The sequence below is a fragment of the Microchirus variegatus genome (assembly GCF_963457635.1).
Source record: "Microchirus variegatus genome assembly, chromosome: 8".
Classification (NCBI taxonomy): Eukaryota; Metazoa; Chordata; class Actinopteri; order Pleuronectiformes; family Soleidae; genus Microchirus; species Microchirus variegatus.
In genome coordinates this window covers 975,715-992,207 of record NC_139809.1, presented here as the reverse complement: position 1 = coordinate 992,207, position 16,493 = coordinate 975,715, and the positions used below count along the sequence as shown (strand labels likewise).

General features: G+C 40.0%; 2 protein-coding genes across 2 annotated transcripts in view; one reads left to right on the top strand and one right to left on the bottom strand.

Moving 5' to 3' along the window:
- cecr2 (CECR2 histone acetyl-lysine reader) overlaps positions 1-2,308 on the bottom strand; it is a gene marked incomplete at both ends in the record, with an annotated part of 31,053 nt that extends 28,745 nt beyond the window's left edge. The window contains one exon of the mRNA XM_083894404.1: positions 2,189-2,308. Coding sequence (XP_083750530.1) covers positions 2,189-2,308 — 120 coding nt within the window. The remainder of the gene's footprint in view (positions 1-2,188) is intronic.
- Positions 2,309-8,175: 5,867 nt separating this feature from the next.
- On the top strand, positions 8,176-14,316 carry slc25a18 (solute carrier family 25 member 18). The gene is made up of 9 exons (XM_083894136.1): positions 8,176-8,234; positions 8,460-8,582; positions 9,300-9,355; positions 9,753-9,843; positions 11,247-11,362; positions 11,625-11,820; positions 12,163-12,335; positions 13,976-14,051; positions 14,163-14,316. Exons 1-9 carry the CDS (start codon positions 8,215-8,217, stop codon positions 14,302-14,304), a joined length of 993 nt encoding a protein of 330 aa, XP_083750262.1. The 5' UTR covers positions 8,176-8,214; the 3' UTR covers positions 14,305-14,316.
- The last annotated feature ends 2,177 nt before the right edge of the window (positions 14,317-16,493 follow it).

Below are 16,493 nucleotides of genomic sequence, written 5' to 3'. Positions count from 1 at the left end.
AATTATAATAATAATTAGGCGTGACTGAACTGATTTATGTTTCTCAACAGTGATGTTTAATTGTGACTAATTGTGTAGAGTGTAATCCAGAATGCCATCATCACACAGGGACCACATTCTGTAGGTTTAAGATGCCGACTTCTTAAAGTAAGGATCCATAAATGTATGGAGGAATATGTTATTAAAAAAATGTGCTATTCTAAACCTGACTCCTTCTACACGACCTCGCCAATCAACCCAAGGGTATAGTGATGTGCAACATTTAGTGACTAGAGGAAAATCCTCTTCCTAGATCTGCAGTTCAAAAAAAAACATGGTTTAATTGTCCAAATGCCCAATTTACAACAAAACTAGTCTTTATGAATCAATAGCAGAGAGGAGGACACTGGCCATGGTGATATAATACAAGGAACAGAATTGGATAAACACATACTCAGCTGTCACTGAGCTCACATCTGGATCATTAGTGGAATAAAATACATTTAGGTCTTCAGTTATCAAGCATCTGATTTGTTCACTACAAACTATTAATACATTAAAACAACCAGCTACATTCAAAACTAAAAACTCACATGAAAAACAGCCTCCTGTTTTCACCACTTCACACATGTGCCAAGACACTTTGTGAAGCAGATTAAATTGGCTTTAGTAATTGATATTGGCAATTAGAACATGCCTTGCATTAAAAAAGTAATGGATATTAAGGAGGCACAGAGATTATGTGTCCAACATCCGTCCTGCTGCATGTTTTTATTCATGTTTCCATCCATTACGACTGGAAAACCACAGTTATGAGTTATGACCTTGAACACTTGCGTCTGATTAAGATGTCAAAGTATATGATGACTGTATCAATCTCAATCTCTCGCGCACATCATCCAACATGCGGCTCGAGATGAAAACATCACTTGCAGTGCGCGTGGCAGCACACGTCGACTCTCGTGGAAACAACTCAAACGGCTCAATTAACCAGTGACGCGCAGAAACGTTCGTAAAGTCAAACCGCACAGCTTTGATCGTGTTACGCATTTGGCGTAAATTCGAACCTCAACTTTTATGTAAAGTACGCGCAGGGCGAACCTCCATCTGGCCTGAACCTCGTTTAATAACAAAGCGATGGCTACGTGTGTTTCTCCCTCTTCTATTGAAGGGGGTGGGGATGGATGAGTGATGGAGGTTGTTGATGCGTGATGTTGACCTTACCGTTTATTTTCTTTAAAGAGCAAATCATTCGTCTGAGCATTGAACAATCGCGATCATCCCTAATATTACTCTTAAATACATGTATATTAAATATAATGGAAAAGTGCTAAGAACTAACGAAACAAACCAGGGAGCAAATGTGTGTCTGTGTGATGAAGTTGAACTTATGACACCGTCGTGTAATAAATTCCGTGTATTATAAGTGACATGGAGAGAGATGTGTGTGTGTGTGTGTGAGAGTGACGCGTTTAAACGTTCACTTCTTTCAACAAAATGGGAGTTGGGCGAGCAAACAATGCCCGAACAGCATCTGCGTCCCTATGGCTACACCGAGCCAGATGGCTTGCAACTCCTAGACAATAAACGCGAAACCTCACGCCATGAACTTAACTTTATCTGATTAACAACGTGTGTAGGATACAGTAAGAATAGAGAATTCATTAATCCGGGTATATATTTGAAGCTGGAGCGCGATATTTTTTGATATCTGTAACACACGTTTGTCGTTTAATAAAATGGAATGAAAGCTGAGGTGTACGTTTTTATGTTGACAATTTCCTGCTCATCATAAACGTCCACGAGCACAAAACCCAAATAAAAACAAACGAGCGACACATGGTTGAGCGTCTGTCTCCACATGAAGTTACCGAGGGTCGCCCCGGGGTTAACCCTCTCATACTAACACCACACACCGCTGAAGGATGTCTTATGACCAACGTAAACTTGTAAACATCAGTAATTCGCTCTTTTAAAAAAGTGTAGCTTTGAGCCAAGCTAGCTACCCTCGTTAGCTGGTGACCTAACAGGATTGACTTACTAACGTTAACCGAACGACGAGTTCAAAGAACACTCCTCGGTGCTAAGCTGGATAATCAAAGAGTCGTTCAAACACACGACGGAGACCAAAAAGTTGACACAAACAACGTTTCATTTCCGCCACTGCACACGTGTGTGTCACTGAAAAGCGACAACAATGCCCACGTACCTCTATTTCAAAGTCTGGAAGGTTGAACGCCGTCCTGAACAGCGAGCAGAAGTGAGCTATGGCGGGCACTTCCCACCAAGACTGGATCTCTTCCACAGATATCATACATCCCCGGGACATGTTTGGACCGCAGAAGTGTTGTGCCGCTCGTTCCTCACATCAGAAAGTAGTTTCCTCGGCGACTTACAACATCTCCGTGACATTACACACGAAACGAAACTTGTTGTGGCCGTCGTGTGTCCGGACAGACGACATCGCTGCCGACGCTGAGAGAATCACAGTCTGTTTCTATCAGTCTCACCGGAGCTGAACAGATGGGAAGGGCGATACCACTGCGCAACGAGGAGGGGGGTAGAGTTTTAGTCACTTTACAAATAACACCGCGTGTGAGCACAGGGGTGCGTGTAAATATTCAAAGTGTGTATATTATAAGTCGCGTTACAACGTGTATTTAAGGGTTTTGTAAAACGGACGTGTTCCTTTGGTTTAGTAACAACAGATCGTGTCGACCGTTACCCGCCGGGTTCATAGTGTGGTGACCGTTTAAAGGGAATGCCTGTGAACTAGAGTACATTAAAGGATGAACTGTGTGTGTGTGTGTGAGTCAGGGAACTTCTTTGAAGTTACGTCACTGTGCTCATGTTCTGCTTCCATTGACGTTTATTTCATCATTAGGCAAATTAGGCAAGAAACCATACCACCACTTCCCTTTAGCAACCTTTGAACAGCAATTTGATGTACTTACAACACAGTTTCAGCTTTCAACCAAACCCAAAACCACCAGGTTCGTTCAGCCGATGACTGTTGGGCACAGTAGAATTTAATATTACCAGCAGGTGATTAAAATAAACAACTTCAAAGTGCACGTTTTCAAAGAGTGTATGGCCCACGTTTTGGACATGACACGACACCAGGGGTCTGACCGCAACCTTTAGTATGAAAAGAGCCATTTTTGCTGCCCCTCCACCCAAATCAATTGTATCTGGAGCCACAAAACCTAAAAAAAGATAAAATATATAATGTTTATAGATTGTTGTATTTATGAAATTTAAGAACTACAAAAAGAAAAATGCTGATATTTGAATGCTGCTTATACACAACCGCTTATAACGTGAAGATAAAAAGGACAAAAACACAAAAACACAATGTAGACCCTCCATTGCTTGTGGAAAATGAATGCAATTGGAAGTCATCCATTCATAATTGAGGAAAAACTGACCACCATAAATAAGTATGTGGATCCAAAGATGGACAGGAATTCAAATGGCTTTACAGTTTCAATTATTTTACGTAGACATTGGATGTGACGTACAAAATGTTAAAACATCGCATTGATGTCTAAAAAAATATGTTTTGGGGAAAAAGAAAGGAGCCACTGCAGAGGGGCTGAAGAGCCACATGTGGCTCCCGAGCCGCAGGTTGCAGGTTGCAGACCCCTGCACTACACTATAGTGTAGATACACTACACAGGGGCTCCCCCTATCGTTTAATGTGATAATTACATGGTGTCAAAGTTGTTATATGGCATAAACGGTTAAGAAAAGTTAATAGTATAACATTTTCTTTCTATAGCATGTCTCACATTGCTTGCATCAACTCAAGGACAAATGCATGCATTCAAATGAAATGAACCTGCAAAATAAGATAAAATAAAAAATATTGATGATTTTGCTAAACAAATGCTTGATTTGAGATCTAGTTCAAGTCAAGTCAGTGGGCTATTTAAAAACGGTGATGTTTACCCTTGTGCTGGCACAGGAAGACAGACAATGGTTTCCTCATCACTGAACCCCTTCAAAAGCATTATATTACATTATTGGATTCAAGGAACATGCATTTTTACAGTTGGCCTAAAGGTGGCGCAAGAAGAAAGTTTATAAATTCTCCAGGAGGGACAGGGTTTGTTATCTCAGGAGCACATTGCACTACTACAGTGGATGTGACAGCATGACAGTAGTGCAAGAAGAAGGTTAATGTCACCAAGAGGTAACTGATCATGAAGATCCACACCAAATATTTTGATATTTTGGGACATTTTTGCTCTTTTTGGACACACCAACTCACCAATCACCATGTACAACCTCAGGCCCTGTTGTCAATAAGATTAAATAGAAGAGAAAACATTATGGTTACATTTGCAAAACAATGTTTTCAAAACTCTGACCTTCATTTAAACTGAACACAACAAACGTTATTATTTTAGTGACAATGCTTTGCTGTCAGTGTCTCTGTCTGGGTCAGTTCTAGGGTCTGGCTATAACCCGTACCTCCTTGGAGTGGAAGTAAGCGACTCAGACAAGCTCATTTGTCCATTTTAAAAATTGTAAATATGAGTTTGAAACCATTAAAATATTAAAAACAACAGACCATTACATTTTTATTTTTTAAATATAAGCTTCTCTTGTTAAGGGTTAGTATTCCATCCATCCATTTGCTACCACTTTATCCTCCATATGAGGGTCAATGCCAATCTCAGCTGACATAGGGCGAAAGGCAGGGTACACACACCTTAGACAGATTGCCAGTCCAACACAGTGTTACATATAGAGACAAACAACCATTCACTCTCACACTCACGGTCAATTTGGAGTGTCCAATTTGCCTAATCCCCAAATCTGCATGTCTTTGGACTGTGGGAGGAAACCGGGAAACCTGGAGAAAACCCACGCACACGAGAAGAACATGCAACCTCCATGTAGAAAGGCCGGGTCTTCTTGCTGCAAAGGCAAGAGTGCTAACCACTCCACCAACCATGTGGCCCCTGCAATGAGCTATTAAATCATCAAATTGATTCCTTCGCTTTCTTTTCATTTTGGGTCATGCAGTTGTTAATTCTTACTCTCTCACCCTGGCAATTTTTTGTTTGGCTGCCCACTGAACCACAACACGCCCTGGGAATGCTGCTCCATTCCAGTATTGTGGGGAAAAGAGTAGACGTGACCTTTTCTGTCATTTAAATTCACTATTATCTATATTTATTTAGGTATTCAGAATACAAGCCTAATAACTTCAGGAGAAATCCACACATCAAAGTTACTCAATGAGTCAAATTTATATTTTTATTTATTTTTGTTTATATTATATGTTTTTAAAACCTGTAAATACTTCTTGCACTCTTTCAGGATACTAAAATTACTAAGTACATTTTTTCACAGCAGCTATTTTCATGTCATAGTAAAAAAAAATCCCAGGTGTAATTATTAAATGCAGTAATGATAGCTGTAATCCACTCAGCATGGTATTGTCCATGGTTCAAGAATAGCTCACTGGTAATTAAGCCATTGTATTATGATCCACATTAACCTACTACAATAAAACCACTGTTTCCTTACATGGGATATTTCTGTGTCCCACGGTTCTGTGTAATGAGTGTGTATAACATGTGTCTTTGAAGACAATCTGGATTTATACCGATGTCGTTTACATTTTTATAAAATCACAGTTTACTCCTAAATAGGGTTTCACTCCACATTTATACTGCCTTATAATTTTATACTACGCCCCTAAACTTTGGAACACACTACAATCTCAGAAATGCATGTTCCAAAACGGTCCTTCTACAAGGGTTGAGGTTCTACTTTCTATTTGCTTCTGAAAAACCCTTTCCAGAAGAAAGGGTTTTTCAAGGGTTCTTGGTGACACTAATGGTTCCATGGTAAGAACCATTTTTGATCCAGAGAACCCTTTAAAACCTCTTTCCTCAATAAAGGGTTTTAAAAAGGGTTCTCCTATGAGGACAAGCCAAAGAACCTTATATGGTTCTACTTAGCACTTTTATTTCTAAGAGTGTACTTCCTTTTAACTTTTAAATTCTGTTGTGAGTTTTTTATCTGAAATTGTCTCATTGTTTCTGTAACTATGTGAACTATATGCTGCATCTTGACCAGGACTCCTGAGATCTTGTATCTCAATGGGATCTTCCTGGTTAAATAAAGACTAAATAAACATGGACAGTTCTGTTATGGCTCCTGGTCAGCAACATTTTTTAAAAATCTAAATAACAGCTACAAATTGAGGCAGCGTTACAGTTTCAAACTCTTTTACTCTGATCGTTGTTGTTTTCCATTAACAGTAATCAATACGCAAATCAATGCTGATGTAAACAAATAGTTTAGATGCACTGGGCAGTTGCTGTGGTGATCACATGTTCTGATTGTTGATGTCCTTACATAACTTTTTCCTGCCTTTAAGTCACTTCTTTACCACATTTTATAGTTGTAAATGTCCAATAAAGTCATAATCAAAACTACAGTATAGTTAATCAGTATTTTCTTAACAAAAATGGCTGTAAACATGTGAACACGTGAGGCATTCAATGCACTCTGAGGTCTTATGTAATATTTGGGCTGTTAAACAGAAGCTTATTATGAATGTGCAGCCCTTTATGCTCCTCTTCATCCTGTCTGTATATCCTTTGAAACAGTGCACACGGGGTCATAGTGGTGGGTATGTGTCTCTGCGGTGTCTGTTGCATGTGTAGTGGCAGCGGCTCCACAGGCATCAGATTATGTTGAGTTGTGTTAGTGCAGAGCTGTGTTGCTGTGGCTGTGTCACACAGGGGAGTCACCACCAGAGGGAGGGACTAAGGCAGCCGGACAATGCTGGTGTTTGTGCAACGGCCTCTGAGTGGCTGCTGGCTCTTTCATATCCCTCTCACTTGACTACCATTGCCACAAGCATTGTTGAAGTGAAAGGAAAGTGGACAGTTTGATCCTGCCTGTGGGATGCACCGACAAAGGTAAAACACCCTTTCCCCCCACTGCTCTGTCTGCATGATGGAAAAATGAAGGTTTTTGAAGTCTGTCTTGCTGGACTGCGGCTGTGAGAACTGTGTGAGTTGGGTCTTCTAATCTTAGTGCACTTTTTTAGGGGAAGTAGAGGTCTGGGAGCTGGAGGTTGGCTTGGGATGTGGCACCTTGTCAGTGTTTTGGCAGGATCACTACTCTGTGTGTGTGTGTGTGTGTGTGTGAATGGAGCTGAGCTGAAAGAATGTTTCACAGAGAGAGGCTCAGTTAAATGCGTGTGGAGAATGTGACGATGATTAAGCAATGTTGAATACAACTTCTGAAAGAGACAAAAAATGTATGGAGATGAAAAAAGGACATACAAGGATACAAACGATGAGTGAAGCAAAGGGAAAGAAAAAAAGAAAACAGTTCTCACCAGAGAACACATGAGGATAGAGTGAAGATTTACAGAGGTAAAAATAGAGTCAGAATGGAGGTGGAGAGATTAAGAGAGAGATTAATTAGGAAGCTGAGGGAAGAGGAGAAGTCGTGGAAGAATGCAAGCAACTAAGAACATAATGAATCACAGCAAGAGCTAAGAAACCTAAACACGTCTTGTGTTACCTGTAATACTTTGGCCAGTCAGCCAACTATTGTACTTCCAGGAAGAGAGAAAAAAACGTTCAACAAATGCATCAACTTTCATTCAAAAGGTCTTTCCAGCACCTGCGTAAAATGCTGGTTTCCAAATGCAGTAAAGAAAAGAATTTGGTTCAGCCAATCATTTTCAGTTCTGCTCTCCCTCGTAGATCAAATACTCTTATCCCTTTTAGCTGGAAGATTAGAGAGACTCAAGATGTTCTGTCTGTGTATGTTATCGTCTCTATTTACTACTATTACTTACAAAGTCTGGTAATCAGTGTGTGTAGCATTCCTCCATCACAACCCTGCCGCCCTACTATGTTATAACGTAGATAAATAATGTGTCGTATTTCTATTCATTTGCTCTATTTAATCTGCAGTAACCTCCTGTGTTTTGTCGTCCCAGGCAGTGGGAGATTAGATTTTGGTTTGGGAGGTCCGACAGAGAGCGGAAAGGCTGGTCAGAAGATACGGATCCAACAGTAGTGGTCTCTACCACGACAGAAAAACGTGTGGGAGGGAAGAGGAAAAGTAATTAGAAGGAAAAGGAAGAGAGCTAGGAGGAGGAGGAGGAGGAGGAAGAGGAGGAGGAGGAGTCAGGCGGGGGAAAGAAGAAGAAGAAGTGGACCAGGGCCTGGAGAACCAAACACGAGCAGGATGACGGAGAAGAAAGTTAGGTAGGAATATTTTTTTTATCTTACTTGTTTTTTTTTTTTGCTTAATAAAGATGTTTTCACTTAAGGGAAGCAGCAGCAGCGTGGTGTGTGTGTGTGTGTGTGTGTTTCTGATGGTGACTGCCTTGTTTGCATGTTCTTGTCTATGAATGGACGTGTCGTTTGCATGGGCTTGTGTTGTTGGCTACATGTAAATGTGTGCGTGTGTCTATGTTGATCCCCTCACAGCCTCCCTGCTAAGCTGATTAATGGGGGCGTGGCGGGCCTGGTTGGTGTGACATGTGTATTCCCTATCGACTTGGCCAAGACCCGCCTACAGAACCAGCAGGGCGTCCAAGTCTACAAAGGAATGTAAGTAGGTCTCCCTCTGGCCCGAGTTAACCCACCACTGCTGTTGATTTGACATATAGCAAGATAAGATTTGTCTTTTGTGCATCCTTTAGGTGGTAAATTTGTTTCATATGTGTTCTCTGGCAAACATCACTCTAATTTGAGCTAACCCAATATTATATATATGACCACATCCCACATGTTTTCCCCCTGAATCTCTGCTTCTTCTTAAAAGTCTTCCCATATTTGGCCCAGAGTTTTGCTTAGAATGTACCAAATGCATCCATGGGATCATACCAGGTCAATGCTGTTCAACGTCTGTGTTTTGGTGGAGTTTAGTCAGAGAGGAGACGAAAAGACAGATCTCATGTCCTTAACAGACACAGTAACCCTGGATTTTTAACTGTGCAAATCTGTTGAGCATCAGCGTTAAGGACTGACTGGGTGTGGCCATCCTGCGCTCAGCAGACTGTGGTTTTCCACTGTGAGTCAGAGATGGAAAAAATAGGGAAACAAATTCTCCTCAGTCCCGGAATGTCATTTTTTTTCTTTATAAACAAAAAGGGAGACGTTTTGTCTCAATGTTCAAACATCAGCCTTCGTTCACTACTGTTTTTGAGACAGTAGGGTTATAAAAAATAGGTTCCAATGTGGTGAAAATGACAAATGAAGCACAGCTTGAATGTTTTCACAAACACGCTGTAAATGTAAGTTGTTTTCTTGTTTGTGTCTTTAAAGGCTGGATTGTCTGGCAAAGACCGTACGCTCAGAAGGATATTTTGGATGCTATAGAGGTATTCTTTGCATTTCGTCACACTGTTAAAATAATAAAAATATTTTTTTTTTTTGCCTAAATCATCTCCCCATGATGCCTGCTGGTTATGGTAAAATCACCTACATCCTCAGTTGATCAGATCATGGGATTTTACCCCTTTAAGATAACGGCCTAAGTCAAGTGTGTGACTTAAGCGGATTACGTTTTATTGTGTTTCCTGAAAAACTTGAAAAAAATTAGTTGGGGCGTTTATATTAACAGGGTGAACATTTCTAATCCCACTGACAAACAACACGACTATAAACTTAATCTGGCTACTTGAGGCTGTTAACCATGCGAGCCCTTAATCTTTTCATCATAGTAACCACCATCCTGCCGTCGAGGTTTGTGTCTCTGACATCGTTTGTCTTCTCCAGGTGCAGCAGTGAACCTCACACTCGTTACACCAGAGAAAGCAATCAAACTGGCTGCCAATGATGTCTTTAGGCAGAAGCTCTCTAAGGATGGGTAATGTACCTTCAATGACATCACTGATCAGATCTATTGAAGCATAGCCTATCTAATTTAAAGGTACATTGTGTAATACATCTAAAGCAACTGGCCAAAAATCTTTTGCAGACTGCAAATCATGTTTATGTTTTGAAATCATGTTTTGGCGCCACCTACCGCCGTCTCAGCTGCCGAGCAACCACGGTTCGCCAGTTACGTCTGAGCTACAATGGCGGAGAAAACGAAACCTAAACGACCTCGGTATTTTGAATTTGAGTGTAGTAACCGTTTTTGGCCACATTCTTACATATGGCGCCTTTAAGTAAGTAAATTACGCTATGGAGTCATAATAAAACAAATTAGATATTGAGTTAATGTCATGCATAAGAAAAGAAGATTTAAAATACAGGGTTGAATATATTAGAGCCACTAAAATGCCATTAGTTCCATAAAGACTTTGTTTTGTTTTGGAGACAATCACTATGAGACGATGCTATGCAATGAATGCAATGAATCCTTGGCAATTTCATATGTTAATGTTGCTGCTGTATCCGACTCTATCTAAACGCTCTGAACTTGGATGTCATATTTTCATAAAGAAACAAGCAAAAGTAAGGCTTGAAGAATAATTTGGACATCTATCTATAAAGCAACTTGTGTCTGTCTGTGACAGGCATATCTTGCTGACCATTAGTCAGATCGCCTTAACCTTTTGGAAATGGGTAGAGCATGGCCTGATGGTGTGCATCCTTGATTTTCAAATTCTTTGGAGTAATTATAATTTTTGCTGATTTATCACGCTGCACCAGGCAGACAGTGGCTCATCAGCAGCAGCTGTGCTGTCTGGAGCAGGGAGGTGGGAGTGAAGAGGCATTTTCACACAGTTCACCGCAGAACATGTTATATGGTGTTATATTTTTAATGTTCGATTAGCATTGGCTAACTGTCACAACAGCTAGCTACAGCTGTTGTGACAGTCAGCCACGGCAGTCGCAACAACTAGCTATGCTAAGGCTAATGGAAAATTTGCGTTATGCGTAAGGAGGTTGCACAGTGTTTGTATTATGTTAGTCTTTACGTTCCTTATCATGCATTACCATAATCTTCTTCAGCTCCCACTATAGGAATACATATTTCCTATGCACTAGTTATTATGATGCTACTGTTTTTTAAATGATAAAATAACTAAGGAAAGCACTCAGAGAGCACAAACCTCTGCCAAGGTTGCTCTGTTTACCACCAAAATCTAAAATAGTCTACATCCCCAGGAACTTTTTGAGTTATGCTGCTCACAGACTTCACACATTTCTTTTATGGGAATAACAACAGAATTCCCACCATTACTGCTTCTAAATGTTATGCTTAATTTTTCTCTTAAAGTTTGTTGTATTTAATTTCTGCTGTTGCCACTGTGTTGGCAGGCATTTGCCTCTGTGGGGGGAGGTACTGGCAGGGTGTGGTGCTGGGACCTGTCAGGTGGTCGTCACCACTCCTATGGAGATGCTTAAGATCCAGCTGCAGGACGCAGGGAGGATTGGTGAGTCAACCACAGGTCATTTAGGAGTACTTTTCTTCACAACACTATCAGGGGTGTATCTGCATTTACTCAAGTGTAAAAGGTTGCAGTCATTTCATATTCAGGTTGATATGAACTAAGTCTAATAATATAACTTGTGATTTTCTAAATAAATAATCAGCTACTATTTATTTAGCCTCCTTGGTTCCACAGTGATGACTGCATGTTCCTTTCGTTTGCATGCGTTTGCTCACCTGAGACAATGTGTGTGTTTTTCCGTCAGCTGCACAAAGGCCAACTGCTGCTCAGGCTGCTGCTGCTGCTGCTGCTCCTGGTCCAGCTCCATCATTAGTGTCCACCAGACCTCAGCCCCGACCGACACCTCAACAACGGCCCTCAGCCACAGGCATCACTAAGGATCTATTGAGGTCCCGTGGCCTGGCCGGCCTCTACAGGGGGGCAGGGGCCACCTTAATGAGGTCATACACACAAGACAAAAAACACACTCTCACACACAACACGTGACAAATGTTTTACTTCTCTCTCTTTGACTTTAAGATGAAGTTAATATTCCAGATTTCCAGGTTCCAGGTTTAAATGAGTGTAATTTTTCATAATACATACTTTTTGTCAAAAAACCAACCATAACCTATATGACTAAGCCTTTCATTGAGCTTTGCTAAAAATGTTTTTTCGGGAAGCCTTTAATTGCATAACTCATTCTGATTAATAGTATCCTGTAGTTATGTCTGACTGATGTGCTGCAGTTGAATGAGAATATTCACTAAAGTCTCCTTTAATATTTATTTTTCCAAACATAGGGACGTCCCCTTCTCGATGATCTACTTCCCACTATTTGCCAACTTGAACGCACTGGGCCATGAAAGAGTAGGTGGTCAGGGTGATGTGGAGGCCAAGGCACCATTCTGGCAGTCATTTCTGGCAGGCTGCGGCGCAGGCTCAGTGGCAGCTGTGGCTGTGACACCATTGGATGGTGAGTGGAAAGTAACAGAGAGAAATGGAGGATAAAAGCTGGATGTGAATGGAGGCTTTAAGCCTTTTATTAGCAACAAAAGACGGCAGGAGTGCACACCTACCCTTGCTGTGCTTCATCTCAGCACAATATATTCCTGAAAACGAATCAAATGTCCTTTCAACGTTACATTTTAAAGTGGCACTATGCAAGCTTTGAATGGTTAAATGGAACACGATTATTAAGATTAAAACATGAGCAAATAAAATGCACCAGAATTGCGGAAGTCAGCAAATGATGGCAAACACCAGACGGACACTTGTTAACTGTTTAAAGTTCCAGTGTGTAAGATTTACAAGGGTTTACGAGCATAAATGATACTGCACATGTGTATGACTGTACAAGTGAATAATCACTTTTATATAATAGTTTGTATATAATTGTTTTGTTACGGTTTCACAAAAAGACTTTATGCATTTTAAAGGGATACTTCACCGATTTGAATGTGACTTTGTTTTGCTAGAATAGCAGTAGTATTTTTTAGAAAATGTGCTTCCCTCCCTCAGTTTTTCCCTGACTTGTAAAAAAATCAGTTTTCCCTTATCCAAATGTGCCCTACTGTCAGTCAAATGACGCGTTTTGCATCACAGTAGGGCACATTTTGAAAATGGAAAACAGATTTTTTTTACAACTCTGATCTGAACTGAGGGAGAGAAGCACATTTTCTAAAAAATACTACTGCTATTCTAGCAATACTAAGCCACATTCAAATCAGTGAAGTATCCCTTTAAGCAAGGGGCTCCTTTAACAGAGACCACTGTCTTGCACCTACATGTTTCTACAGAAGCCCAAATAGACAAACCAGGTAGAGCATTTTGCATTTTGAAGCAGAAGTTTATTACAGTAATGGAGAAGAGTGACTTCCTTTCTGGTTATGCAAAGCACAACTTAGTTCACTAACGGGAAAAGGAAGAATAAGAGGTTTGTGGTAAGCTGGAGTCTCGCCATTTGATGTCACTATTTCTTACATACTGGACCTTTAACAGTGGACAGTAAATACAAGGCTATAGTAATCATCAATGTGTTGTATGTGTCATCATAAAGAATACACCTGCACCTTTACCAGTTCACTTGCATGTCAAACAATGTCAAAGTCGGGGCTGCACGCACTGGTGCTCTGAGTAACTTGTCACCTGCCGAGAGACGCTACACACACTTGAATGTTCTTTTGTTGAAAAGAACATTCAAGTGTGTAAATGACTACTCCTATGGGTCAAAGGAATGTGAGGGCAGCGTTTGTCGCATTTCTACCAGCATCTCTTTATCTTCACCAACGTCTTTATCATCCAAACATCACCAAAGTGGGCAATGCACACACTGGTATTCTCAGTAAGTTACCTCACAAGTTTGAAGCCAGTCAAGTAAACCGTAAAGTGATGAATTGACAGTGTTCCTTAAATAAACAGATAAATGAAAGACACAACTCCACTACATGGTATCATAATGTACTATTACTGTAAATAAGAATTAGTTTCAGACATGTTCCAGATACTCAATTATTATCCGGTGTTTGTAAGTCGCACTCATAGCGGTTGCTATTTGCTACAATTGACAGTGTATGCAGTGACATTTGCATTTGTTTCTGTTCCATAATCATGCAGTAATAAAGACTCGTCTGCAGACCTTGCAAAAAGGTGAGGGAGAGGACACGTACAGAGGAATCGTTGACTGCACAAGGTACAACTGTATTTAATGTAGTAAACCATTTGTTTCCCTAATATTCACAAGCCTGAACGCCCAAGTAACAAATGCTTGTCTTTTTTTTTGTCCTAATGTCGACGAATGCAGGCGCATCATGAAGCGTGAGGGGCCTGCAGCGTTTCTAAAGGGAGCAACATGTCGCGCGTTAGTCATTGCTCCTCTTTTTGGCATCGCACAGGGCGTTTACTTTCTCGGTGTCGGAGAGGCGTTGCTGGACTTCCTAGGATAGAAGTGACTGGCGTTGATGGTGTCAGTTATAATCTTCTCTGTACAAATCATTTGCCGGTTTTATATGACAACACAGCTGAGTGATCAGTGTATGTGGTGAGAAGGAAAAGACTGAATCTGCTGGTCTAATACATGAAGATGTTCACACTAATCAAGTTCCTCTAGGTTTTTACATGATGTCAACAGGGTTCCATAGGTTCCAAAGGTTCCATAGGTTCCACAGGATCCTGAGTGTAAATTGTCTGGTTTATCACAACCTGCTTGCTAAAATTTTTGTCCTTTTCATTTCATTCATTTTCAATCATCTTCCAGAATACATTTCACCAAGTTTTTTTTTTTTTTCATTTATTTTTTAATATAATTTGGAATGTCACGTTATATTTTAAAAAAATATACTGTGTATCTTCAGGACACAAATGACTCATTTGAAATAATCCAAACAAATATTGGCTATTGCGCTTCAATGTGTGCGTGTGTGTGTGTGTACGTATTTGTTACCTATTTATATTATAAACATTATAAACACTGTTTGGATCACTAGTCCTCAAAGAGACCAAAACATGGTCTTAAGGAGGCAGAGCCTAATTTCGGAGAACTGGTTCGGTTTAGGGTTAAGGTTTGAATTGTGGTTAGGGATGAACTGGTTATGGTTGAGGTTGTGGTTGAGGATAATGCGTTGTTTAGGTTGTTCAAATGAATGGAAGTCAATGTAAACATTCAAATATGTGATGACATGGTCAATATTAACTAAGGCACTATTTTCAATTATTGCACGTAATTCATTAAAACCAATATGTAGACAAACAAACTGTTTTAGGATATAAAAGATTAAAATCCTATAACAAATGAAAATGAAAAGGTTCAGGTGGAAAATAATATTAATAATATATATGATTTGTATTCAATGTTTTCACTCTTACACTGCACAAAGATGAATTAAATTCAGTGTTGTTGACCACTGACATATGCAAGACCTATATTATTTGGCAGTTTTAAGCAAAAACTAAAAGAAAGAAAAAAAGAATTAAACCAAAGTTAAAATAAAATAATATTAAATAGTAAAGCATACTTTTATGGCAGGTTTCTGGCACTGACATTTTTGTCCTCTAAGGTCCTGGGTGTGTTTTTTATTTTTATTTTCTAAGAACGCACAAGCTCAGAGTTCAGAACGGGCTCCTGCTGCTGCTGCTGCATGTTGTTTGAGGCTGCTAAATAAAATGGCTACCGGTCTGACCACTTGTATGGTCATGATGAAGAACTGTATCATCGGATGTAAGTGACAAAATCCTCTTTGCATCTTTAAATCAGAAGCTAGTATTGCCTAACGTGTGACCTCAGAATCTGACCCGTGTGTGTGTGGCCTGGTGGACTTGAATGAAAAAGGAGCTTGTTAAGCTTTACTCACACTCAATCTGTGAGGTCTGAGTTGTAATCTTAGATTCTCTCACTGGATAGGGTGCTGCGGCCTTCCAGTGTCTCTAAGGTCATATGTTAATCTAATGGTAATGCTTTAATCCCTGTATTAGTGTACAATAATATTGTACTTTAACACACAGATCACTTCCTGCCTAAAGGCTACGACTGCTAGTAGCCTTGATATCCTTTTCTTCACAGCTTAGAAGGGTTTAAATAAAACCTGCTGAGGCCTGTTTTTATTGCTTAGAAAAATAATCTGTCGCTTCACATCTCATACAACTTTAAAAATGCAATTAAAGCCTTATCATTCCTGATAGTTTCTTAGCTTCAAAACTGTAAAAAAAATAATTTTTGGTGGTGTTTAAATACTGTTTTCATACTCGAGTCCAACTAAGCAAGAACAAACGTATTTGTTAGACCCATTAAGGGAGTATGGCACCTTGTCTTGCTATCTGTTGTCCACTGGACGGCACTAAAAGCTTGTTTTTTTATTTTATTTTACAATTTTAATGCAAGACACATTCCAATGTGGCTAGTGCACCTAGGCTACTACATTTTCCTAAGTGTAAGAGTGAACAAGCTGTAAATAAAGATATTTCATACTAACTGGTTTCTCTGTCTTGTTATAATATGCTCGTTGCATCTGAACAACTGTAACTATAGCCTTTGTCTACATGCAATAAAAGCAGTATAAATGCGTTCTACACGTCTCTCCTGCGTGCAGAGACATCATGGTCGCGAGTTCAACTCCACCCCTGGATGGTTGTACTCAAT

Coding starts and splice junctions, on each gene's coding strand:
- slc25a18 (XM_083894136.1), top strand. CDS start 8,215: ATGACGGAGAAGAAAGTTAG. Junction 8,235..8,459: donor ATGACGGAGAAGAAAGTTAG/GTAGGAATATTT, acceptor ATCCCCTCACAG/CCTCCCTGCTAAGCTGATTA. Junction 12,336..13,975: donor GGCTGTGACACCATTGGATG/GTGAGTGGAAAG, acceptor ATAATCATGCAG/TAATAAAGACTCGTCTGCAG.